The 27,350-nt window shown below is 40.3% G+C and overlaps 3 protein-coding genes across 6 annotated transcripts; all 3 read left to right on the top strand.

Annotated features, from left to right (window-relative positions):
• Positions 1-106: 106 nt before the first annotated feature.
• On the top strand, positions 107-9,587 carry morc2 (MORC family CW-type zinc finger 2). 3 transcript variants are annotated; one of them, XM_058071367.2, is made up of 28 exons: positions 107-286; positions 735-866; positions 1,293-1,346; positions 1,426-1,460; positions 1,553-1,621; positions 1,928-2,018; positions 2,097-2,205; positions 2,613-2,772; positions 2,907-3,018; positions 3,110-3,235; positions 3,307-3,386; positions 4,175-4,257; positions 4,332-4,417; positions 4,599-4,739; positions 4,819-4,973; positions 5,379-5,507; positions 5,601-5,706; positions 6,174-6,306; positions 6,378-6,464; positions 6,634-6,873; positions 6,941-7,177; positions 7,397-7,471; positions 7,783-7,840; positions 7,923-8,061; positions 8,149-8,316; positions 8,433-8,526; positions 8,851-9,039; positions 9,431-9,587. In XM_058071367.2, exons 2-28 carry the CDS (start codon positions 799-801, stop codon positions 9,497-9,499), a joined length of 3,093 nt encoding a protein of 1,030 aa, XP_057927350.2. In that variant the 5' UTR covers positions 107-286; positions 735-798; the 3' UTR covers positions 9,500-9,587. The 3 variants fall into 3 exon arrangements, with proteins under 3 accessions (XP_057927350.2, XP_057927351.2, XP_078645877.1); XM_078789751.1 differs by lacking the exon at positions 107-286 and adding an exon at positions 940-1,076 and having other exon boundaries at positions 741-866; XM_058071368.2 differs by lacking the exon at positions 7,397-7,471.
• Positions 9,588-10,501: 914 nt separating this feature from the next.
• On the top strand, positions 10,502-17,068 carry LOC131128020 (acyl-CoA dehydrogenase family member 11). The gene is made up of 15 exons (XM_058070491.2): positions 10,502-10,785; positions 11,417-11,701; positions 12,036-12,259; positions 12,369-12,468; positions 12,966-13,083; positions 13,202-13,344; positions 13,488-13,640; positions 13,948-14,042; positions 14,143-14,242; positions 14,317-14,457; positions 14,544-14,636; positions 15,464-15,571; positions 15,666-15,837; positions 15,915-15,981; positions 16,051-17,068. Exons 2-15 carry the CDS (start codon positions 11,426-11,428, stop codon positions 16,163-16,165), a joined length of 1,905 nt encoding a protein of 634 aa, XP_057926474.2. The 5' UTR covers positions 10,502-10,785; positions 11,417-11,425; the 3' UTR covers positions 16,166-17,068.
• A 440-nt stretch (positions 17,069-17,508) lies between these two features.
• Positions 17,509-27,253, top strand: slc8b1 (solute carrier family 8 member B1). Of its 2 annotated transcripts, none has more exons than XM_058070493.2 (15): positions 17,509-18,009; positions 19,124-19,276; positions 19,784-19,836; positions 20,441-20,498; positions 21,820-21,925; positions 22,041-22,208; positions 22,997-23,110; positions 23,207-23,281; positions 23,725-23,855; positions 24,090-24,231; positions 25,647-25,768; positions 25,856-26,009; positions 26,097-26,177; positions 26,639-26,703; positions 26,779-27,253. In XM_058070493.2, exons 1-15 carry the CDS (start codon positions 17,983-17,985, stop codon positions 26,959-26,961), a joined length of 1,632 nt encoding a protein of 543 aa, XP_057926476.2. In that variant the 5' UTR covers positions 17,509-17,982; the 3' UTR covers positions 26,962-27,253. The 2 variants fall into 2 exon arrangements, with proteins under 2 accessions (XP_057926476.2, XP_057926475.2); XM_058070492.2 differs by having other exon boundaries at positions 17,512-18,009; positions 23,204-23,281.
• Positions 27,254-27,350: the final 97 nt, after the last annotated feature.

The raw sequence follows: 27,350 nt of genomic DNA, 5'->3' as shown, positions 1-27,350 counted from the left end.
TTTCAACTTAGACCAATACTTAAGAATGCCCCCTGAAACTGTAGCCTGTGAATTCCCCTCAACAGCCACACAAGGTACAGTAATACCGATAATAAAAGTTTTAAATTTTGAGCATGTAAAGCACCTCCAAAGCGAAAGGTGGCAGTAAATTGTTGCAGTCAATGATTGCCAATTGCTAGGAAAAAGAAGAAACGAAGAGGCGTGGCTTTGCAGGCCAGGAGGAATCCAACTTCTAAACCTAAGATAGCGGGGACTTCACACGGCCCGGCTGAACGCTTTATGTCGGGTAAAGGGAAATTAAACGTTCAAAGTATTTGTCTTCCTTTAGCCGGTTGGCATAATAGTCAGAAAGCCAAAATGTTGGAGAAGTCCGTCTGTAAAGCAAACGTTAGCTACAAAGCTACTGCTACATTATAAACAGTCCTAACTACTATGCTAAAGCTACATAGCCACGTTAGCTTTGATAGTTGTATCATTCTACGCGCCACGATTGAAGCCTTCATACCCTATTTGCAATCACTAGAAATGTGCTGAGATATGATTGTCATTTTCGTATCACAAGCATAACGTAGAAACCTACCGGTCACAGTCCCTGCCCGGTAACCATAACAATATTCCCAACCGGTCACATCAGAGATGTCCTCTAATTTTACAGTATGGATGTCGTATATTGACCGTAGAGTGTCGCTGAATAGGCAGTCATTTTTATTAATTTTTGTTCTCTTCTGCTCAAGGACTTAAACCTGTGGAGTAGGGATCAGTGGTGAGCGAGAGGACAGAGCATTGCTGAGAAAGGCCATGGCCTACTCGAGCTACAGCAATCTGAGCAGGGCTCAACTTACCTTTGAGTACCTGCACACAAACTCGTAAGTAAACAAGTTGAGACAACAAACGCGTTTGTTTACACCTTGTTTGACATGTAATGTACAACCCACATAGGCTACGGTTACAACCATCAGAACCTATAATGGGTGATATTGTGATGTCCTGCACAGCCTTGGTCAATGTGTTCCTGTGTATTGGTCAGGGAAATTGGCAACTGTTCTCCTTGGACTCAATCCTGCTTGCTAGTCCTGGTAAAATCCACTGCTGCCTATCTTTCATGTCACAAAATGAAATGGCTATTGAATGGCATTGTAAATGTTGAATGGAAGATTGCTGCTAGTATCAATTGCAAATGTAGGAATTGCATTTGAAGTTTAGATTATATGAATTATGTCATTCAACTTAAAATAACATAACTAAAACCACATAGTCTTTTATTGAATAACCTGAATAGCATTTGATTTCAGGACTACACACGAGTTCTTATTTGGAGCCCTCGCAGAGCTTGTGGACAATTCCAGGTATGTGTGTTGACATGGCATCTGATATTAAGCACTTCAATGTTTGTTTTATAATCACATGGTTGTTTTCCTTTCACAGAGATGCCAACGCCACACGAATTGACATTTATACAGGTATATTTTAAAAAGAACACACTGAAGCGCACTCATCAGTGAAATAGTTGATGGAATTTTAGCTACTTGACACATCCATACCTTGTTAACAGAGAAAAAGCCAGAGCTACGGGGCAACTACATGCTTTGTTTTCTTGATGACGGCACTGGAATGGACCCAAGTAAGTGTCACAGACCTTATACTTGTGTTAAGTTCTACAACTACAACAAACTGTGAACTGTATTTTGCCTCATTTCTGATACGTTGTATCACTAACTTCATATTGATTTGTCCCATCTTGGGCGTAACCGATTACACATTTATTCGAAACAACACACTTCAGAAAATAATCATTAGTTGCGGCCCTACTTATTTAATTGTTGTGTTTTAATTTAATTTTTTGATTAAGTGTTGTGTGTATGTTTTTTTTAGAATTTTTCTATTTGCTAAAAAAAAAAAAAGCTGAGTTTTTTCTTGTCTTAATTAGATGAGGCTACACACGTGATCCAGTTTGGAAAGTCAAACAAACGGTCCCCAGAGTCCACTCAAATTGGCCAATATGGAAATGGACTGAAATCGTAAGCTCCTTAATTAAGGCTGTGGTTGGCACAGATATGTTTATGTTACATTTATTTATCTATTGTATTTTTTGACAGGGGATCTATGCGTATTGGGAAAGACTTCATCCTGTTTACAAAAAAGGGCAACACTCTGACCTGCCTTTTTCTGTCAAGGACGTTCCATGAAGAGGAAGGACTTGATGAGGTCAGCTGTTGCTTGACTGCTACATTTAATCACATGCAACCGTCACAGTTTATTCGGATATTTCTTGGTGACTAATGCCTGTGTTCTACAGTATTTTCATTTTAATACATTAAGATGAATTATGTGATCTTTTTGTGTTGTGGTGTTTCTTGGACTAAGATAAATACTCTTGCTTAATATACCACCTGTCCCTATACTTTATTTATTATTATTTTTGGTCGAGACAGAGGACCGCTCCACAGAGCCTGGGATTCTCATGTGGGATTCAGTTGGTTTATTTTTTCTTTTATGAAGATTGTGATCATAGACTGAATTCAACGTCTAAAGTGCCTGGAGATACCTTTGGTTGTGATTTGGCGCTGTATGAATAAAATGGAATTGAAAATTGAATTGCATCTCATCTTCAGGTAATAGTGCCTCTTCCTTCCTGGGATTTGATAACCAAAGAGCCACTGACATCTGACCCAGAAAAGTACGCTACAGAGACAGAGCTGATCTTCAAATACTCGCCTTTCAAAAATGAACAAGAGCTGATGGAACAGTTCAGCAAAATTGAAAGTAGCAGTGGTCAGTACCTGCGTTTGTGATAACCCTCAACTGTACAATTACATGCCACCTTCAAATGTCATTTTCAAATGTCAATGTTTCACTCAGAGGATGCTTGACCTAATGTTATTGTCACATTTGCGTTACGTGTGAAGGTACCCTGGTGATCATCTATAATTTGAAGCTTATGGACAACAGGGAACCAGAGCTGGATGTTGAGACAGATCACCAGGACATACTGATGGCTGGAACGCCTGCTGAAGGAGTGTGAGTACAGAAAAGTAATATTCAAAAGAAAGTTGAAAGAATATCGTCCCTTGAGCAAATGAGAATTGCTGCGCCGGCCCCTCACGTACAGGAAACCAGAGAGGAGGTCATTCAGAGCATATGCCGCTGTGTTGTACATCGACCCTCGCATGAGGATTTTTATCCAGGGACATAAAGTGAGAACCAAGAGGTTGTCCTGCTGTCTGTATAAACCAAGGTAATGTCAAAACATTTGTATAATATCAAGTCTGCAACGGCTTTTCATTGCCCTTCTTGCTCCATTTGCAGGGTTTATAAGTACTCATCAACTCGTTTCAAAACACGTGCTGAGCAGGAAGTCAAGAAAGCAGATCATCTAGCTAAGATTGGTAAGGTAGTGATATACAGTGGATCCCTGCATACTTGCAATTGATCATTCATGACCCTGCATAATGGCAGATTTTTGCTTATATTTGTGGGAAAATTCACCCATTTTTGCTTTTTGTCTCTAAAAATAAGTTAGGGATTTTTTTGTTTTGTTTTGTTTTTTGCAAAAGCCCATCTCATTCACTCAAATTTATAAATATGTCATGATAAAAAATAATAATGCAATATAATAATGATGTGTGAGGCCTAAATGGCTGAGCCCTTTGTTTGAAATGTACTTGTTGCTGGTGGCACCACATCAACAGGAAAAGAGCATAAGACGCATAGCTGCATATTTCTCATTCACCTGCATGCCCGTTTGATAATTGTGTGAGGCAAACCTGGATTGCTTGTTAGCATCCAGAACAAGCGAACAATGACAATGCTAAAGAGAGATGGGGGGAGGGTTCTAGAGCCGAATGCTGTCACAGCGGTCTAAATACAAGAGTTGCTTCTATTGCAGATGTTGATCCAAAATCAGGAGAAGTCAACATCCAGCTTGCAGAAGGGTTTGAAAGGAGTGTCTTGTACAGTGGCGCCTTGATACAGCAGCATAAAGCAGGCGTGTTTGGAGTCTCAAAAATAGATTTTTATGGGCATCTCAAATAGTTATTTGCAGTTATTTGATTTTTGCGGGTGGTCTCCGAAAATAACACCTACGAAAAGCGGGGATCGACTGTACATCCACATATTTTATCTCTGTTTCATCGATATTCATGCACTGACTTGGTCATTCTTTCAACAATTCAAGCGGAGGAGAAAGCTAGAGAAGCCGACAGCAAGCGTTTGGCAATGGAGTCAAGACTTGGAGAAGATGTGTCAAAAGACTCTCGGGTAAACACCTGATCACTTTAGGGTTCATTAGTTCATTAACAGCTAACATTTCCCTCCCCCTTCTTTTTTTCCAGACTCTCTTAAGGAAAGTTCAGGATTCAGCCATGATGCTTAGACGGGATGCTGACATGAAAAAAAGAATCTTGGAGTCCAAACAGAAGTATGATAGAAAATATATACACAGTGGCTTACATGTAATAGTGTTTTTTTTCCTTGGAATCCATATAAAACAAATCCCAACAACATATTTAGGGTCTATTTAGGGTCTAGCAATGGAAGGTTTGTAAAGCGATCAGAATATTAGCACAGTATTAAGTCTCTTCTTCTTTTGTCAATTTCAGAGCATTAAAGGAGCCCAAAGAGCTGAACTTCATATTTGGGGTGAACATTGAACAGAGGGATTTGGATGGAATGTTTGTGTACAACTGTTCTCGTCTTATCAAAATGTATGAGAAGACCGGTCCACAGCTGGAGGGAGGCATGTGAGTTGTGTGCACACTTGGCATGAGTAATCATGCTTGAGGGTTTTTTACAATAATGTGCTGTTTGTGTGTTACACAGGGCCTGTGGAGGTGTTGTTGGCGTAGTGGACGTCCCGTATTTAGTTCTGGAGCCGACGCATAATAAGCAAGACTTTGCAGATGCTAAAGAGTATCGACATTTACTTAAGTCCATGGGGGAACATTTGGCTCAATACTGGAAGGACACGAACATAGGTGAGGAGCAAAATGTCTATTATATTGCTAGAATGCTGAGAAGATTTACATGCCATACAAATTTCAAGATGGTCGCAGGTCTTGTCCTTAAAGCTATCACTATGGCTTGCGAACTGCTAGCATTGTGTAGACCCTACAGGCACAAAGAGGCTTAATAGCTGAGAAGATGCTCACTCTCTTCTGTGTTTATTGCATATGGAGCCAATACACACAGACACATGCAGAGTGTGAACCTTCTTGTCATGCAGCCAGGTGTATCTCAGAGAGAGAGCAGACGTGAACACACTTATGTCAATTTATTGAGGGCTTATAATTAACACCTGTTTTTTTTGTTTTGTTTTAATCTTTTCATAAATGAACATATCCATTATCATGAAACGCTAAGTATGTGTATGCATGTTGCAGCTCAGAAAGGTATCGTGAAATTCTGGGATGAGTTTGGGTACCTGTCTGCCAGCTGGTCCGCACCTCCATCTACAGAGGCAAGATACAAGAGACGCAGAGCCATGGAGATCCCACTTACTATTCAGTGTGGTTCGTCCCAAAAGCATCGTCTCACATGCAGAGCACTCTTTTTTTTTCATCACGTAGCTGCGCTGATGCCATTTTTGTGGATTGTGTTTTTAGATAAATGTTTAAAATGGAGAACGCTGCCATTCCAGATGGATGCTGTTGACAAACGCTACCCAGACAGTTGGGTATGTCTTATGAACCCAGACAGCACCCAGGACAGGTACACATGTACACAAACACAATTTATACCCCCACCAGCTACAACATTACAGTTAACAAAATATGTTTAAAATCCTGTAATGACATCAGTCACTACGTTTACATGCAGTCAATATATCAGTTTATGAAACATTACATGCCTGAGCAAACATGGTAATTGTAAACAATTACGATATCCGGATCAAAACAGCGATGTACAGGCAACGTATGGACGCATGGAGAATGCCATACGTCATTTCCGCTTCTTCCTGTATACCAAAACAACAACAGCGAGGCGTATAATGAACAACACAGGACATTTCACCACATTAATGAGATTGTTGAGTTTGTTTCCTCCTCGCTCCAAACATTTGCAGTTTTGCGTGCCGCCATGTTTTCAAATTCTCTACTTCCTGTCGAAGACCATCATGTCTGCTCTGGTTTAGGGAGGTGACTTTTTGCTTTGTGATTTTTGTCAATTCTTCTTAGATGTGATGCTCCTGAAAAGAAACCCAATTTGCCCTGTGGTGTCCTGAAAAAAGAAAAGCAGACAACTGAAGACAAGCAGAAGGAGCTGGCAGATAAAATCAAACAGCAGCAGGAGAAGCTTGAAGCCTTACAGGTAGCTCATTCATTCCTCATGTCCTTTGCTTGTTTAAACCAATACATGACATACTTGTATCTCCTCCACAGAAAACAACCACTATCAAATCCGCAGCAGATATAAAGAAACTTCCACTGGATGTTAGTATGAAACCAGCAACAGAGAGTTCCTCTCAGGTACACACACCTTTATCTTTTAACTTCTTTTACACTTGGCACAGTTCAATAACTATTGAAATCTGTAATTATATGAACAATTTGAGGATTTCCCATGGGATACATTATGGCTGTCTAGAACTATGCATTTTATGCATCTGGTTGTGGTTTGCCCTTACTGAAACCTAAGGCAAGTCGACCTTCAGAGAGGGCACGCCCCCGATCTCCACCTCTGCCAGCTCACCTCAAGACAGCGCTGAATACTCCAACACTTCGTGCTCCCTCTCAGCGACCCACCCGGGCATCTGTCCCTCCCCCTGCTCCGCCTAAGGTTGAGTCACCAAGGTCCAAAGCCATTGCAAAGCCCCCCGCAGCAAAGCCTACTGCAAAACATTCTGCAAAAACACCACCACCAAGCCGTGCCTCGCGGGTAAGATATGTTGTAGCTGCATGAAAATACAAGTACAAATGTTCCTTAACTACGATTTCTTATTTAGTCCCTAACTAAGGCATCAGCCAAACCAGCAGCTCCTGTACAGCGTAAGAGAATAATCGAGGAGGACAGTGAGGAAGAGGAAGAGGAGGAGGAGGAGGAGGAGGAGGTCGAAGAAGAAGAGACTGAGAGTGAGGAAGATGAACCCCAGACAAAGAAGTCAAAGATGGCTGGTGCAGCTGATAACAGGGGGAAAGTGGTGGAGAAGGCCCAGACTGCGAAACGCGGCAAGATAGACGAGGTACGTTTTAATATTTTTATTTTATTTTATTTTAACATTTATCAGCATTTATCAACATTTATTTTTAAACGAGACTGTGTGCTGCTTGTTGCTTAAGCTCCCCAGCATCACGGCTCTTCCATCCACGGAGAGAGTTCGTAGAGAGCTTATTGGCACTTATTTATTTACTGGTTAAGTCACAGAAACTCAATCGAAGCCCCTCTGCTGTTAACCTCACAGGTTAACAAACCTTCCCAGCCTGGAAAGAAAGCGGTTGCTACTCCTCCACGGCAGAGCCCTGTTGTTAAACCCAAGGTAGCTTTACCCCTCCATCAACCAGTTTGCTCTTTCTACAGCTGGCTTGCATCACTCTTTCCAACTTTTAACAATAAAGGCAACCTAAAAAAAAAAAGGCACATAACATTTTTTACAATATTCTGTCATCCTCCCCTTTTGAGGTGGAAGCGATATATTCTTCTGTCCTTGGCAATCAACATGCCTCCTTCAGCCTGCTTCCTATCTCGCTCTCTTCCACTAACAGGGATTAAACACGTCTGTACACCCCTTTCCTTACTGTCTGACACTGTCTTACCGTGGTGCTGGTAATGACAGTTTTATCTGTGCAGGCAACTGAGAAGGCACAACAGCAGGAACCAGAGAACGACATTAAGAATGCCCAGAAAGGTACCAAACTGAGCCCACTTGAACCAAGCTTTCATTCACAGGCCTGGCTCAAAAAGTGTTGTCCATGTATTTTTTTGTAAAGATAAGGGGCTACTAGTTGAAGTTCGTGTCAACAAGGAATGGTATACTGGAAAAGTCATTGCTGTGGAGACCAGCAAACAGAGCATTCGCTGGAAAGTCAAGTTTGACTATGTCCCTAGAGTAACCCCTAAAGACAGATGGTGAGACCTTTTTGTCCAATGTCTGTAGTTACTGGATGGTATTGGTATTCCAGAAGACTGATTTTCTGTGTGTGTTGCTGTGTGAAGGGTGTTTAAGGGCAGTGATGAGGTCCGACTGATGCGTCCGCCATCCCCCATCACCCAGACGCCCGACACCCAGCAGGAGACAGAAAAGGTATCTGCCACTATGGAGCCAGATACCACCCAGCCCGGAACCAGTCGTGAAGTGACCGAGAGCCTGGTCACAATGTTGAGGTGAGAGGATGAAAGACAAGTTCCCTTTGTGTTTTCATTTTCTTGCTATTACTCATTACTAAACATGCTAAAACGTGATTTAGTCTTTGATAAAAGTGCTTTTCTGTTTTTTCCAGGACGATGTTGCGTTACTTCTTCCCCCCTGCGTTTAGGATTCCAAAGGATGATGTTAATGGCATGACTGCAGAGGAGTTGGTAGCTTTTCCTCTGGTGAGATAACAGCTACTAGACGCACCATACATAGATTGTTTGGAACACTTATCATTATGTTGGACACTTTTATTTCTCTGTTAATCAGCCATGATTAATTAGAGGATATTTTCATTTTTTATTTAAAGAAACGATAAATCGATTACCAAAATAGTTGATCAATTGTACATGACCAACAATTTATTGTTGCAGCTATAATGACACTGAGTATGGAAGAAGAATGTAATTTTGAAATCTCAAATCTGCAGGAACCTTGGTCACTGGAACAATGTTTTTTTTTTTTCACGACTATTCTAATCTATTGGATTTTTCTGTCTACAATAGAAAGAGTACTTCCACCAGTACGAATCAGGTCTCCAGTCACTGTGCAACTCGTATCAGAGCAGAGCAGACGCCAAAGCCAAAGCTGTGGAAGAGAAAAGCAACAGCACAGAGATAAAACTCAAGGAGGCAGATGAGAAACTACAGAAACTGCGAACAAACATTGTGGCACTTCTGCAGAAAGTTCAAGAGGTTAGATTGATTTTATTTTCTTAGAAATAAAATCTTTTTTTTCTTCAAGTCGATACCTATACCGTCCTGCTTCTCAAGAATGAAACCGATAACTTTTTATATCTTATTATTTTTTACGTTTAGATTTAACTGTAGTGTGTGCAGTTTGTGTAGTTTGGTCGAGTCAGGCTGTTTGTGGCACACAGAAAAGGAGCGCTTGATTTGCTCATGCTAGCCCCCTACAGCACAGAACATCTCTTTGGAGGTCTTTTTTCAATTGGTTATAGGAGTTATTTTTTTAAAGTTATCAGCATGACACCCTATTTTTTTTTAGATCGACTTGATTATTATCAGGCACCCCTCAACACATAAGTGATCTATGTAAAATAATAATTGCTTTTCCCCCACTCAGGATATTGACATCAACACAGATGATGAGCTTGATGCATACATTGAGGACCTTCTCACCAAAGGAGATTAAGGAGAAAGAAACATGCACATAAAACGTTTTGTATTGCAGCGCTGGCTACAAAAAATGTCATGTGACAACTCGAGGTTATGTTCATTGTTAAACAGCTTTTTATTTTTTTCCATTTAGCAGCAAGCATGCACTCTGCACTGCACTCTTTTATTTTTGGTTTTACATTGTTGGCAGCCCTCTAGCCTGTGGATTTTGTTTTAGCCTTTTTATAAACCTGCTTCTATTGTATAGCGTTGATCTGTGTTTAAGACACTAACGTACTTTACACTATTGTAGGTTTAATACGATTTAGGGTGTCCTTATAGTCAACAAAGACAGTGACACAAAACTACAGGCTTTGTTCGCCAAGTATTTGACGAGTTTGGGTTGATTGGACCCAAGAGCTGTACTGCTATCTTTGTCTCATGGTTAACTGTCATTTTTGTACACATCAGTGTTGCCCATTAATATGACCCATCCTGGTCAAGCTACAAGCTAACTGCATCAATCACACTAGGAAATTCATACTGGGTTTTATCAGTATAAATGTGCAGTAATGCCTGTTCCGTAATTATTTCTGAAAGAAAACATCTCGGTTTAATGCAAAAGTAAGAATGTTTGTATTCAGTATCTGTACCTGTGTCCTCTTTTTTTCCGAACATTTTTAACATATGAAAATGTTTTATTAAACTTTGCATGCTTCAGTCATGTTTATCAATCCGAGGAAAGGCTTCTGTATTTTTTGACAAATCTTGACTTAAACAATAAAAGTGTTTCACCCTTGATGTGTATATTTCCATGCAAAAATAAACAAGGCTACGATTAAAATGAATGTTTGAGTACAATAAGAGTAAACCAATTAACTACTTCGTCACCTAATTCTATTACAAACTACTGTATTTGTTTTTTTCCGAGTAGTATTTATTTAAGTCGATGTACAGTTCCTGCGTTAGCCGTGGCGGAAGTAGACATTTACTTTGAAAGAGGATGTCCGGTTAACAAACATTGCGGTAAAGTTGGAAATATATTCACAGATTCGAACTTCCGAGCTCATTAGCTCCCAAACGATTGGTTGTGAAATAGCAATTTATACCTCTTTCGAAAGTGATAACACAAAGAGTTACAACCCCGCTTTTATTAAAAACAAAACGTCTTGTGTGCAGTCTGACTAAATGAATCTCTATATGCGAGTCGGTTGGAAAGAGGTTTGTTATGTAACAACCAATTGTTTGGGCCCCATTGAGCTCGGAAGTTCGAATCTCTGAATATCTTTCCAACTTACCTCAGTGTTGCACCGTCGCTGCCAGGTATGCTCTCCTCTAATACAGCGCTTTTTAGGTGACTAATAATTTACTGTCAACACATAACTTGACTAAAATGCATAGCAGTCATACATACGATAAAAGGAAAACCTTCATTGCAATGCTAACTTAGCCGAGTCGTAGCGTGAAGTCAGGCCAACTATTTGCAAAGAAGACGCTATACTTATCGTATTTGTACTTGGAATCACAACTTTTACTTTATCACGAACGAACTGGTTCCAGTGCTAAGACAACCAGAGCTGCTCTGCGCCAAAAATGACAGCAAATGAACTTTGACCCAGTTTTGAGATCAAGTGAGGTTATTAAATGGCGGGTGACTATGAAGGCACCCAAGTGAGAACAAGCGCTATTTAAAAAAAAATGGATGGATGGTAAATGAAAAGGCCGCGCCTATCTTCATTTTGAGATTGGAATTATTATTTTTTTTAATTGAGTTTTAAATTTCCTAACGGTTTGAATCATATATAAATACTTCTACAGTATTTACGTATAATAATTAATGCTTATCTTGCATCATATTTAATTATAACTAAACTACCATCACTAACTTTCAGTGCTGATTAACTGAGGGGTATCACATGATTCATGATTCAAGTTTTTTGTCTCCATTGTGCAGACTGTGGCCATGTCAGTCAAACTGCGCTGCCTGTCTGGAGGTTGCAGAAGCTGGAGGTTGTTGTGCAATGTCACCTGGCCCCCTCTCCACATTCGGTCCGTCAGCAATAACGCTGAAGTGGGCACAAAGCCGTCTGAGGAAGAACATCTCTGGGAAACGGCAGGCTCTTTACCCTTTTTTGCTGCCAGGCTAGGATCTTTCTTTCAGGACAGACCTGTGCTCAAGAACCCTTTTTTGGAGGATGCCTTACTCCAAGGGTACTTAAGGAGACACCTGCCTCAGGATGTGAGTGAGATGCAGCCTCCACAAGACAACCCACAATAATAAACAATGAACTATAATAATACACTGTAGCTCTTACAAACATGAGCATACCCATCATTTTAGCAACCATTACAGGAATGTAATATTGTGTGTACATCTTGCAAAGCATTATAAATATACTCTCAGAAAATATATCCAAATTTCAGTTCTAGTATTGTCTCTCGAGAATATTATAACAGTTTGTGAAATGAGAAGGGCCTACTCAGTTTTGTGAGGTACAGTACATAGAGTATAAACAGCCGTACTATGATTGTGATCCACAATAATTGATGTACTTGTACTTACATGTACATAGGCAGTCTTCTCAGACTTGTGTGCTTTTGGCGAGCGTGTGGCCACTGAGGTGGACAGTTGGGGCAGAGAATGTGAGGTCACTCCTCCGCGCCTGGTGCATTTTGACCCTTGGGGTCGCAGAGTGGACCACATCTTGACCTCCCCGGCATGGAAACGCATGAAAGAGCTCTCTGCGTTGGAGGGATTGGTTGCCATCGGCTATGAGAAGTCGTTTGGAGAATGGAGGTCAAAAGGGTCCCTTTTTTTCTTGAGCTCATGTTGTAACTCTCATTGAATAATAGTTTTGTAACTGCTATTGTCCTAGTCGGTTGATTCAAGTCTATTTTTTTTTCAGTCGGGTTTATCAGATGAGCAAGTTGTATCTCTTCTCCCCCTCATCTGGACTCTACACCTGTCCTTTGGCCATGACCGATGGAGCTGCCAAAGTCATTCAGGTGAAGAAAAACGCATTTTCTGTGAAAGTTTCTCAAGTGACCTCACAGCTAGGAGACCAGGGTTCAATTCCACCCTCGGCTATCTCTGTGTGGAGTTTGCATGTTCTCCCCGTGCATGTGTGGGTTTTCTCCGGGCACTCCGGTTTCCTCCCACATTCCAAAAACATGCTAGGTTAATTAGTGACTCCAAATTGTCCATAGGTATTAATGTGAGTGTGAATGGTTGTTTGTCTATATGTGCCCTGTGATTGGCTGGCGATCAGTCCAGGGTGTAGCCTGCCTCTCGCCCAAAGACAGCTGGGATAGGCTCCAGCACCCCCCGCGACCCTTGTGAGGAAAAGCGGTAGAAAATGAATGAATGAATGAGTTTCTCAAGTGTAGCTCAAGGGCCACTGAACCAAACAACTTAAAGAACCTTTAGCCAATTTGGTCATGCCAGGAAGTGGCCCTTGATGGACAGAAAGTGATTTATACCCTGTGTGTGTGTGTGTGTGAAGTCCATGGGAGTCTCACGGGTGGTAGAAGAAGCCTATAATCGACTGACCACACGTCACCCTGAACGCTTCTGGACATCAGGACAGTGGATGACAGAAAGACAAGGAGGCTCGGATGTAGGTCATTAGTTGTAGTTGTACTCACGGTCACTTTCTTTGACAATACAAAAAACTCACTTTTTTATCGCTTTATCCTACTCATTGCTTTTGTGTGTGTGTGTGTGTGTATGTGTGTTCAGCCAGTGGCACAGAGACAGTGGCAATTCCCCAAACAGATGGTTCGTACAAACTTCATGGCTTCAAGTGGTTCACTTCTGCCACTGATGCAGACATGACGCTCACACTGGCCAGAGTGTGTGACAGAGCAGGAGCAACCACTCCGGTACTGCTTGCACTACTGTGTGTTTGTGTGTGTGTGTGTGTGTGAGAGAGAGAGAGAGACATCACTTTCCATGAATGACATTTCAGTTGTGTGTGTGTCTAGGAATGAAATTTCATCCATGGTTGGGCATGTGTGTCCTTCAGGGTAGTCGAGGTTTGTCTCTGTTCTACGCTGAGGTGAGTCGAGACCAAGATGGCCGCCTGAGAGGGATAGAGGTTCAGAGGCTAAAGGACAAGCTGGGAACGAGACAGATGCCAACAGCTGAGTTACTTCTGGATGGACTATTGGCACACAAGGTTAGTGTGTTTACCGCTGCACAAAGTGAGCTTGACTACAAGGGAGCACAATTTTATTGGACTTTTTTTTTTTTACTTTTACTAAACTCCATTTGGGAAAAATGAATGGTGATTTTTTTTCTCTTTTAATTTTGGTGATTTAAAATGGCATGTTTGTCCACTGATACTTACTGGTACTTACTAACTTTACTTCTTAAACTATATTTTGTATAAATTAAATACCAATCATCCAGTGTATGTCATTTTTTATTCTGATGTAATTGAGTCCAAATTAGTCTTGTTGGTTCTCTGCTTCATCATTGAAAAGCTGTCAGAAGAAGGAAGAGGTGTGGCCTCCATTGCCAACATGCTAACCATAACCAGGATCCACAACAGTGTCTCTGCAGTCGCAGCAATGAGAAGGCATGATACAACTCAAGAACTTTGCATTGCTTCATGACCAAGTTGTTTATCTATTGTTCTAAATGCGGAGATTAATAATGCTTACAGTATATACTCACAGGGTGGTCCAGTTAGCTCGTGACTATGCCACTCGCCGCACCGCTTTCGCAAAGCTTCTTAAAGACCACCCGCTACACATGCAGACTCTTGCCAGGATGGAGGTAACCTGACGCTCCATTCAGCATTTCCCATCATACTCTTTTCACACCTTTTTAAAAAAAGTACTATGATGCAGGTGGAGACCCGTGGAGCTTTCTTCCTGGTGATGGATGTGTGTCGCCTGCTTGGCCGTGAGGAGAGCGGCATCGCCACCCAGCTCGATACACACCTTTTGCGTCTGCTCACACCAGTTGTTAAACTCTACACTGGGAAACAGGTGAGCACAAACAGCATCCCGTCACCCTGACACCTTCACTCCTCGTAATTAGTATACAGGTAGTAATATAAAAGCACTCATTTCAGGCAGTCGCTGTGGTGTCGGAGGGTTTGGAAAGCTTTGGCGGGCAAGGCTACATCGAGGATACGGGGTTGCCTGGAATACTTCGAGATGCACAGGTGAGGTAAAAATAAATGAGTCAATGGCTTCAATCTAGGAGATCTTAATTGGGTTGAAATTCCTCTGGATCCAGGGATGGACAATGTAACAGGACCATAATAAAGTAAAATAAGAATTTTAAAGAACGCGTATCAGAATTCCCACAAACAAATAAATGCAGCATAGATGTGCAGTTTGTTGATATTGGTAATATAGTTAAATACTTATATGTTAAAAAAAAAATACACACATCGTTTGCATTTTTCTTTATTTTATTCAACTTTATTCTTGTGTTATTTTAACATTTTAAACATGATCTTATTTTCTTTTCTGTTTGACCCTGAAACACATTCGTAGTATCACATCTTTTGTTTTATATTACTCCTTCTAATACTGCTAAACTTGGCAAATATGTGAAAGATATGTTTTTTAATTTAATGTAAAAAATAATTTCACAATTTTCACTGTGTACACTGTAAACGATGAGGTAAATGGAATGGGAAAATCTTTGAACCAGTACCTACCCATCACAGAATAATTGAGGTTCCATCCATCCATCCATCCATCCATTTTCTGTACCGCTTATCTTCACTAGCGTCGCGGGGGTGCTGGAACCTATCCCAGTTGTCTTCGGGCGAGAGGCAGGGTACACCCTGGGCTGGTCGCCAGCCAATCACAGGGCACATATAGACAAACAACCATTCACACTCACATTCATACCTATGGACAATTTAGAGTCAATTAACCTAGCATGTTTTTGGAATATGGGAGGAAAACGAGGTGGATGTATTAAAAACCCATGAACAGGAAAAGAAAGTTTCATTTTCACACTTTTTTATTTGTTCAGGTGCTGAGCATATGGGAAGGCACTACAAATGTTTTGTCTTTGGATGTTCTGCGCTGTGTGGCTCGAAGCTCAGGAATGGTTCTGCATGCTTATTTTACTCAAGTCAAAGTAAGCGCTATTTGGAAGAACAAGCCAAGCAAATTCAAACAGGAAGGTCATATTCTGGATGTGTGTGTGTGTGTGTGTGTGTGTGTATCTATAGTCCCTTCTTGCGGGAGCTTCAAATGTCTCCTCACTGAGCCCAGCTGTGAGAGCTGTAGACAATGCTCTCTCCAAACTGGAGAGCTTTGTCAGGGAGGCAACCACCAGACCTCCAGTCTACTTGGAAATATCAGCCCGAGACCTGGCATATAGCCTGGCTCGCATCTATGCAGGTACACAATAAACACATCTCCACAAAAAGCAGATGACACTTACATCCACTAACTGCACACTTCCTGTTTAATAACAGGCGCTCTTCTCATTGACCATGCAAGTTGGAAAGGGATGTCTCCATCTGACACCTATGCAGCGCTTAGGTAAAAAAAAATAATAATCAAAAAATAAATAATACAGAATACATATTTGATTTTATTTTGCTTCATCAGGTGGTGTGAACAGGATTTGTGTCCCGTGGTTTCTAACCAGTCGAGAGGCTGCTATGATCCCAACACTCTAAAACTTGATGCAGCACTCTTGTATAACCAGACAACCCAGGACTAAAAGGGATGCATATTGTATTTCTAATGTACTGCACATTAATTTAACGCTACTTCTTATTCTGTATTGTTCAAGAAACTACATCTACTGTACAATGAAGCATAGCAATTTAATTGGATGCTATTCTCTATGTGACATATGATGGCATTTTCTATTCTGTGCAGCACTGTGCTAAAGTCGTAAGAGGCCACCACTTATTTCCTTGTTTTCATTAACTTTTTTTTTTTTTTAGTTTAATGTCAGTGTGGATTTGGATACAGGTGCTGATATAAGAATTTATCATTTGTGTGAATCACTATGGCATAAAAAACGAACCACTACCCCATACACTCTATAATTGTTTTTGTTTAAACATTCAAAATTCAACTTTGGTGGAGGTCTGCGCTCTACTAAGGGAGCTAAAGTAATGTGCAAACTTTTTGCGCATCTCTGTACTGTATATATGCAATAAAGCCTCTGGTTGAAATACAGTGGATATGTACAGTGTGGAAGGGTTTAAACGGTTGTTTTAAATACTTGTTTCACTCTTTACTGTCAGTGAAATAAGATGTTTGTAAATGAAGTAATATGATATCCATTGGTATAATGATATAGTCTATTTCAACAAGAATGAAACTTGTTGTGCTGTGGGTAATATCTCCTGGGCTTTTCCAGTGATGACGTTTGGGAGGTTAGCCTTAAGAAATAGGAAATCTCTCTTCGTGTTTCAGTGAGTGTTTAATGAATAGATAAAAAAAAAAAATCCAATGTTCTCTATGGTGGACTTGGATGAAGATGGTTGATGCAAAAATGCATGTGTGTAGAAAAACGTGACTTAAAAGGTGTGCTATTGTTGTTATAATGTGCAAAAACAAGAAAGGTTCCAAATTTAGGTAACTAATTTTAATGTTTTTCACGTTCAATGTTTTTCTCCGGGTACTCCGGTTTCCTTCCACATTCCAAAAACATGCTAGGTTAATTGGCGACTCCAAATTGTCCATAGGTATGAATGTGAGTGTGAATGGTTGTTTGTCTATATGTGCCCTGTGATTGGCTGGCGACCAGTCCAGGGCAGGGTGTACCCCGCCTCTCGCCCGAAGACAGCTGGGATAGGCTCCACCACCCCCGCGACCCTCGTGATGAAAAGCGGTAGAAAATGAATGAATGAACGTTCAATATTAGTTGTAAAAATTGAATATAAAAATGTTGCCAAGCTTACTTTACTTTGTAAATCATTTCCATTTGCATTATGTAAAAAAAAATATCTGTTAATACTAGCTACTGTTGTGCACTGCAAAAGGCATTGCATAAAGATAACAGTATCCACACAGAAACACGTGTACACGTTTTACTTAGCGATCCTGAACTACTTGGGAACTTTACGGAATGTCATTGAAGGCAGCACACGACAGTTCGTGAGTGGGTGGAGCTTTCGTTTAAAGGGGTGTCCACAGTACAGTACAGTTGGCTGCATTTTTGGACATTTTGGCTGTCAGACGTGTAAAGACAATCAAAGGAACAAACCGCACGTCTCCGTGAAGGTTCCACCATCCGGAATAGCGACGTATGTTTTTATTTTAGTGCTGCCACTCTCTTTTTGCTTTCAGTTCATGCAGGAAAACGGGAGAGTCCACCTCACGAAACCAGCCTGAGTGGTTTTAGCGCGTAGCTGTCACCAGGATGGCTGTTTCTCCCGGATAGAAAACAGTCAGAACTTTGACTTCTGACATTGGACACTTCGGACACTTCTCCACCAGCAGGCCTCCTAGGACTCCTCTTCCCCTCGCGACCCAGACAGGTGTTGAAGTCGACGGAGTGTCCTTAACGCCTCACTGACGGTCATGTTTCGGATAAACAGCAACGACGAGGTTAGTGAGACAATAATGATAGCAACAATAAGACAACAACTGGACTTTACATCATTATGTGAGCTTTAGTGGACATTGTGAAGTTATCCTCACTCGTTGTTTCAACCTGGCGGATTGTCAGAAGGTTTTGATCACATGATTACTTTTTTTTACGGAAGACTGTAATGTACTTGTTATGCTTTAGCTAAAGTGTATTGTACAGTTCTTCCTGTCTACACTATTCCTCTTCCTCTTCCTTCTTTTAGTTTCCTTTTATACTTTAATTAAATAGTAATAATCACCGTCATTAGTTCATTTATAGTTCAAGCATCACAAGGTTAATAATAGTTCAAGCATGCTGTTTGACAAAATAAACATTTGTGTTCTTTGAACGTGAAATCATATCCTAATTTAATCAACTATAAACCTGACATATTGGTAATATTACATTTGAATTACTGAAATATTAATGTAATGTAATATAAATATAAATGTAAACGATCTCAAGACTGTTTTTATTTTTCAGTAAAAAAATCAGTATAAAAATGTGAATGTATTTAAATCAAAATGTAGTCAAAAATTCTGTGCATTTATTTAATTCACATTAAAAAAAATCTGTATTAATTGGCCTAGCATGTCAACCTCTAAATCAGGAGATTGAGGGTTAGAATCTGTGTGGCGTTTGCATGTTCTCCCCCTGCTTGGGTGGGTTTTCTACACCGCTTTTTCCCACATTACAAAAAGCATGTATGTGGCTGACATCTGTCCCGTGATTGACTGGTGACCGGTCCAGTGTATTCCCCGGCTCACCCAACATCAGTTGGGATAGGCTCCAACTCACCCTTGGCCCTAATGAGGACATAGTCTCCAATTAACTTAACATGCATGTTGTTGGGATGTGGGAAAGACAGGGAGCGTGCAAACACCACACAAAAATGTTCCAATGAAGTTTTAAAACCCAAATCTCCTGACTGTGGAGCACATATGCTCACCGCTAGGCCACTACGCCTAGTGCCTTGTTTATAACTCTACATTTTATGATGATTACTGTAGTTTTATTTTAAGCATGCAATGAGAGAATGCAGCATGTCGGGAAAGGATATATGTATACTGACGTGTGTGTTTGTGCATATAGTGCGACTGTGTGATGAACGTCAGTGCTGCAGAGCGCTGTGCATTTGTCAAGAACACATCGGACTGTAACATGGAAGATGGCTTCATCAACTATCTACAAGTGGTCTTCTGTCTGCTTCCACCTGACCTCACCCCCCTCACCGTCACTTTCTGCGTAAGCCCTTTTTCTATGTACAGCCGTGGTAGCCACTGTGCAGCCTGGGGACTTTGTTTTTATTTGTCCATGACACATTGAAAAAATAACCAAAAACCCCCAGCTATAATGGTATAATAATGGTACAAAAAGGCACAATGTACACAGACAAAGCTGAAAAGTTGATACTAATAATTAATAATAACGCAATGCTTTGTCTATATATATGTGTAGGAGTTTTTTCAGCCTTTTTACATAATAAAAAAATATACAAATATCAAAGTGGGCCCTTGCATCCTTGTCTCAGACCCTCAATGGAAAAAGTTTGCGCACCCCCGATGAGTATGATGATGCACTGTTGTGTTGTTTGTGCCATTTGAGGAAGTTAACAGCACTTAAATTTTGTGAAGCATCAACAATGATGTCACCAGACTTCACCTTGCTCTTCCGTTGTATTTGACCTGTGTGTTATGTTTGCATCACAGAAATAAATAGAACTTATATTTTCTTCTTTCTGATTCTCCATAGGTTATATGGTTGCTCTTTTTGTTCGTCATCCTTGGCCTCACTGCATCCAAGTTGTAAGTGTGTATATATATATATATATATATATATATGTTCTTTATAGGGGTGTCATCTGCCGAAATGCAATGCAAGTGCCTTTTGAAATGATTATTTTCTGGCAAATAGATGCTAAACATTTTTATACTAGCTGTCTTTGAGCGACAGGCGGGTTACACCAGCCAAACAATCATTCACACTCATTCATACCTATGGACAACCGGAAACTGGAGTACCCAGAGAATTGAACCCATGACTGTGTGGCCAACATGCTAACCACTCGGTCACCGTGTGGCCCTCTTTATCCATTCATTCTTAAATGTAGTTTTTTTCTGAATGCCAAATCTTGTCACATGTTAATCTTGTGAGGAAACCGTTATTGATGTTCATGAAATGGCACATGAAATGTCCCGTTCGTCGTTTTACTCCCGCTTTGGGTCACATGTACATTCACTGTGAAAATTTCAGCAGTTTCACTTCATTGGTATGACTGTCAGCTTCCCTCAGTGGAATTGGAATGTTGTGCTTTTTGACTTGAGTACAATGGACTACAAGTGAGAAAGGAGTCTGTTCACAAATCTGAAAATAGTTTTTCATAAAGTTCTTCTTTGTGTTTCTCCTCAGTTTCTGTCCCAACCTGTCAGCCATCTCCACCAGTTTACACCTCACTCACAACGTCGCTGTATCCTTCAAAGCTAGACCTGAAACTCTTCTATTGGCTGCCATTGCGTGAGCTGTCTGTTGTCTGACCAATCAGAGCAAAGCTGGCTTTGCTGGATTCGGTTCATGCCATGTAGTGGGATTTGGCTCCGAGTCACCTACAATTTTTGTGGTTTTATTATCATTCTATAGGTTCATTCTGAACAGGAGCCCTTTGATTCTGAATGATATCTAAGAGGAAATGGGCGAGGAAGCTGAAGTCAGCGATTAAATCAGTCCAGGTGGTCCTCGGAGTTTCGAGTTTTTTGTCATTTTGTGATTCGTATTGAATGAATTCAAAACTCTATGTGCGGTTCATGCACAGTCAGACTACTCTCAACACTGGACTGTTGCTACCATTAATAAGGAGAAGGATCATATAATAACATCTACATGGGCAGGCCACTGTTGGCCGAACCACGCCAAAACAATATCAGCAAACTAGCAGACAAAAAAGTTGTAATATTGCGAGAATAAAATTGTAATATCATTATAAATGCTGTAGTGGAGAGTTGAGTTGAGGTCCTTTTGCATAAAAACAACATAAAACATGTATGAATGTGTTGTTGGTATTGAGCGTTCGGGGTGATAAAAAAAAGAATAAATACATCGTGGTATTGAATGAGTTAAAGCAGGGGTCTCAAACTCAATTTACCTGGGGGCCACCGGAGCTAGGTTCTGGGTGAAGCCGGGCCGCATCAGGTTTTCAAAAAAAACCCAAAACGCATTTATTAAAAACTGGAAGAAAAAAAAACTATCTTCAATGCTTTTGCTTCTGCTATACCCTACACTTTTTCAGTACTTTGGTTCCGGTTTTCCACACCAAAATATCTGCTAAAACATTCCACCGTTCTCAGGGTAGGGTAACAGTATGGACGGGGCAAAATCATGTTAATTGTGTCCGGTGTGCACACAGCTTTAAGCTGTCATTTCAACATTAAACTTTGGTATCAAGGTGGGGGCCTCAAACAAGCGTCTCACGGGCCGCATTTGGCCCACGGGCCGCGAGTTTGAGACCCCTGTGTTAAAGTATTTGAAAATCAACAACTGTGGCCTTCAGTGTTTGGACACCCCTGATCTAGATTGTATCACTCAAAACAAGAACTTTATTGATTTTGAATCATATTAACCACAAGATGTCCGAGTTGGATTTTGTTAGATTATATTGAAGCAAGAACCCTAGGCTATGGTTATCGTCATTTCCAATGGATTGATTGTTCCTCACACTGCCAGTGTCCACACATTTCTTAGGCATTTTCCATATTGTTGAATAATTTCTCCTTGACTGTAGTGTTTGTGTTGAGGGCGTGACCTTTCTGGCTCTTGGTAATGGGGCTCCAGACATCTTCAGTGCCATAGCAGCCTTCTCCCGCCCTCATACGGCTGGCCTGGCTGTTGGAGCGTTATTTGGTATAGGCGTACTTTATTTATTGCTCAAATAAGCCTTTAATTGAAGTATAAATGTCCATCTTGGTATTATATGATGTTTTTTTTGTCCATCTGCTTTGTCTATCAACATCCACAGGAGCTGGAATATTTGTCACCACTGTTGTCGCTGGCAGCGTGGCGCTCGTCAAACCTTTCGCTGTGGCCTCCCGTCCTTTTTTGCGTGACGTCATCTTCTACATGTCGGCAGTGTTCTGGACTTATCTCATCCTGTACAGAGGAACCATAACACTAGGAGAAACATTAGGTACATACTTTCAAATAACTGCCACCTTCATCGTTACCCAAGAACACAATTCGTGGTACACCCTGGACTGGTCGCCAACCAATCGTAGGAGCTCGCTTGAAGTCAAATTCAAATGATAGCCAATACTGTTACAATTCTCTAATAACGACTCAACCTTATGTTCACATTTTACTTTATTATTTCTCATTAAACCCAGTCATTGAAATTCTTAAAGGGGACCTATTATGCTACTTTGTATCAACTTTGTATCCTTTGTGGGACTCCTTTAGAGCAGCTACACACAATAACCAGCACAGAAAGCTTTCTAGATCTTCCAGATCCTGCAGCACTTCCTGCAGTGTTTCCATGGACTTAAAAAACTCGACATCCAAAACTCACTTCCAAATTATATATTGTACCTCATAACATTGTAACAGCATTTATATGTCAGAACGGTGGAAAAAAACATTTAAAATTCTAAATTGCATACCTTGAAAATGATTGTAGTAAATTCCATTAATTTTGTAGCTTAAAAAAGAAAAAAATTATTGTACTACATTCAAATAATTTTGTAGCTTTTTTTTTTTAAAAAAGAAAACATAAAAAGGATGAAAAATAAATGAAATACTGCATAAAAAAATATATAAAGCGTCAAAATAATATTTCTAATTAGAGTTTTACAATTATTAACAGATTATCTTATTTCCCTCTACTGTCTAAAGAAAAAGTTTTGCTTATACTTGCTAATTACTATTACTGACATTACTGTAACTTGAGTTCTCCTCTCCTATCTGTCCTAATGTGTGTAGGGTACCTGGGCCTCTATGTGGTCTATGTAATGACTGTAATCATCAGTGCATACATCTACAGCCGACAAAAACGTTTGAGCAATGCAAGGATGGACGGAGCTTCACAAATTCAAGGTTAGACAGAAACTACATAATAAAGTATACTATGATATATTACTGTAGGTGCTTCCACCAATGCTATTAATTAATGCTTTGCTTCCTCTGCAGCAGAGTCGTACGAGTCGTCTGACTCGTATGAAAACGAGGTTCCCTGCTTGCTACCTGCGACGCAACAACCGGAATATGGTAAGGGAACACATATTAATTCAGGGTTATATTACAGCTATCCCTTGCCACGTCATGCTTCCAATTTCACTCTATACTAGTGGTGGTTAGTGGCTAACTACAGCCTATTAATTTGTCAAAAATATGCGTATTTAAGCAAATTTTACCTAAATTTTCACACATAGAAAATGGCATATTTTCAGTTATTATGCCTATTATATCGAATGTATACATACAAATGTAAAGGTAACTGTTGGGTTGTTATATTCTGTCTGGAAGGCACTGATAAAGTTAAAATTGAATTTAGAAGGTTCTAAACAGGTTTTCTATGCCTTTAATATGAAAATATTTGATTTATAAAAAAGGAATGTGAATTTGTGGAAATTCACTTCTCATGGTCTGGTCTGGAGCCAATTAACCACCAAGAAGGGATTACTGTAACTTGTATGCCTTGTGTGTTTCAGAGTCGGAGTACAGGCCACTTCTGCATTACACCGAGTCCACCAAACAGATCCTACTGAGCTCTCTCAACCCAGTGGATACTAGGAAGTGGAGGAGGAAATCATGGAAGTGGAGAGTCGTTAAAGTATTGAAGGTGTGATGAGGCAGACACCCAAAGTCTAAAACTGTGTATATAAACAGCATAAATATAATATCTATATTTTTTACAAGGCTGTCTTCCATGATGTGTTGGGAATATATACAGACATTTTTCACATGCGCGCACGGTGCTCATAAGGCTGTAGGGATACATACCTTGTATTACTGTTGTAGCATCGTTAAAAAGTCTATTTTGCATAACCTTTATACTGTCATGTCTGCTTCTCAGACACCTGTGGAGGTCATCCTGCTGCTGTGCATTCCTGTTGTTGATCTTGATAAAGAAGACAAGAACTGGAGACGACCACTCAACTGTCTTCATTTGATCACTGCCCCGCTCGTGTGTGTGCTTGCCTTCCAGTCTGGACTATGTAAGCAGAAAGGACTGTATCCCATGCGGGGTATCATTTCGATTTTTTGGTGTACAGTATTGTACACAGTATGTAGTATGTAGTATGTTCACACTTTGAGATCCCAGATAAATTTAGTGTTGTTACTGAGGAACTCATGATGAACTAATGGGTTGAGTAATTACTGAGGAACACAGGCACATACATTTAGAGTAGTTACTGAATAACTAATGAGTTACCGAGTTACCGTTAATAGTTACCGAGGAACAAAGGCACAAGCATTTAGAGTAGTTACTGAGGATCTGATGAAGAACTAAGGAGAAACTAATGACTAAAGTTGATTTTGATTTAACTAAGGCACATATATTTAGAGTAGTTACTGAGGAACTAATGACTAAATAATGAGTTGAGTAGTTCCCGAGGAACAAAGTCACATGCATTTAGCATAGTTACTGAGGATGTAATGAAGAACTAATGAGAAACTAATGACTAAGGCACATATATTTAGAGTAGTTACTGAGGAGCAAAGTCACATGCATTTAGAGTAGTTACTGAGGAGCAAAGTCACATACTTTGAGAGTAGTTACTGAGGATCTAATGGAGAACTAATGAGAAACTAATGACTAAGGCACATATATTTAGAGTAGTTACTGAGGAGCAAAGTCACGTGCGTTGAGAGTAGTTACTGAGGAGCAAAGTCACATACATTGAGAGTAGTTACTGAGGAACTAATAAGAAACTAATGACTAAGGCACATATACTTAGAGTAGTTGCTGAGGAACAAGGTCACACACGTTTAGAGTAGTTACTAATGATCTAATGAAGCGCTAAGGAGAAACTAATGACTAAGGCACATATATTTAGAGTAGTTACTAAGGAACAAAGTGACATGCATTTTGAGTAGTTACTAAGGAACAAAGTGACATGCATTTAGAGTGGTTACTGAGGAAGAACTAAGAATGAAGAACTAACAATAAACTAATGACTCAGGCACATACATTGAGAGTAGTTACGGAGGAACTAATAAGAAACTAATGATTAAGGCACATATATGTAGAGTAGTTACTGAGGAACTAATAAGAAACTAATGACTAAGGAACATATATTTAGAGTAGTTACTGAGGAACAAGGCCACACATGTTTAGAGTAGTTACTAAGGATCTAATGAAGAGCTAAGGAGAAACTAATGACTAAGCCACATACACTTAGAGTAGTTACTAATGACGAACTAATGCCTAGTGGTTAGGGTGATTAACTACTGTAATTTTGTGTACCTTATTGTAAAGTGTTACCACAACAGAGGGGTGGCGCCTGGCAAGCTGTTTTATCCTCAGGCTCCGCCCCTGACTGGCCAATCCAGACCTCCAAACAGAAGGGGGGCCAGGGTGCACGTGCATGGTACCTAACAAACTATTCTCAACTGTTCTTCTGTCTAGTTGGCGATTATTTGATTGAAGGACAGTTTCCTGTGTGGGTGCTGACTCTTCTCCTGGGACTCTTCCTGTCTGCTATTGTCTTCTGCAGCACCACAAATGAGTGTCCCCCTAAATATCACCCAGTAAGTATGCACTCGAGCACCAATCCCCCCAAAGTATGCAACATAAAGGCAACTATCTTGGTACTAATCTAACATGATTTTTGTCAGCTCTTTGCTATTTTGGGCTTTTTGGTGAGTGCTGTGTTGATCAGTGCAACAGCATCAGAAGTGGTCAGCCTTCTGCACATGCTCGGTGTGGTGCTGAGCCTTAGTAACACTGTGCTGGGCTTGACTCTTCTGGCCTGGGGCAACAGCATAGGAGGTGAGTTCTCTTTTCAAAAATGTGTCTACATAATAATACAGTACTGAATATCTTTAATAATCATAACCCCGCCCGTTCTTGTTTTAGACTGTTTTTCAGACATCACTATCGCAAGACAAGGATACCCAAGGATGGCCATCTCAGCCTGCTTTGGAGGCATCATTTTCAGTATCCTTATTTGCACACTACTATGATTGCATTCTGTCTGCTCTCTTCTTTTGTCTGAGGGATCACATTTACCTGTGGTTTCTCCATTAGAGGATCACAACATTTATTTTTGTCCAAGGGCCAGATCATCCCAATTATTCTCAATATGGTGTACATCTGGACAATATGGTGGCTGATAATATAATAAATAATTTACTTTACATTTACTGTAGCTGTTTTTTCTTTTCTAAAAGACGATGAGGGTACTATTGTGTTGCTCATTTTCAATATAAATTAGAATAGTTTCAGTAATCACCTTTGTTATTGTCTTTCTTTGCCACCATGGAATAGGTTTATGAGCCAAGTCAGTGATTTAATTATTTAATAGAGGCTTTACATAAAAGCACATGCTTTATTTTGTTTTTGTTTTTGATGTAGCCAGTCATTTATTCATGGATGTCTCTTAACTGCATCATCACTAGACATGCTATTTGGAGTGGGCTTAGGCTGTCTGGTGCAGATGATGAAAACACACTCTGAAGTGCAGGTCATTTACACACAAAACACACGGGTCATATTCCAAATCAGTTCTTTTTAAACCTTCTGCTGTTCTCCTCTGCAGCTGGAACCAGATGGACTTCTGACATGGGTTCTGGCAGGATCTCTGGGTGTGTCTTTGGTTCTGTCTTTTGTCATCGTTCCACTCAGCCGTTTCCACTTGGGTCGACCCTATGGCATTTTCCTCCTCATTTTCTATGTCACCTTCCTCGTGGTTGCCCTGCTCACTGAGTTTGACTCCATCTAAGCTGTGCAGGCTCACATGAGGGATGCGTGGCGACACCTCGGATCCACCTCAACAACTGACTTTGAAGCACTTTTTTTTTTTTTACTGCTGACAAGCTTGCTGGGTTTTTATTCACAGAGCCAAGCGGTTTTTGCTCAGGAAAACTACTTACTGTGCCATCAATCTGCTGCATAGTTTTTAAAGATGACAATTTTAAATAGGGACAATATGAAACATTTTATATAAACTAAATGTAATGTATGTGACAATCAAGCTGCTTTGTGGGTAATTAAACACCTTTCACATACTGTTACACTATTTTTTTTAATTAAACATAAATACGTTACCAGTCAAAAAGGCCTGTTTAAAGAGTTTATTAAAATCCCGTTAGGAAATCAAGTACAGCACAG

Source organism: Doryrhamphus excisus, linkage group LG3 (assembly GCF_037039965.1).
Source record: "Doryrhamphus excisus strain RoL-2023G ecotype Guam linkage group LG3, RoL_Dexc_Guam_v1.1, whole genome shotgun sequence".
Taxonomy (NCBI): Eukaryota; Metazoa; Chordata; class Actinopteri; order Syngnathiformes; family Syngnathidae; genus Doryrhamphus; species Doryrhamphus excisus.
Note: the sequence above shows the minus strand (reverse complement) of the source record. Positions and strands in the feature narration are given on the sequence as shown.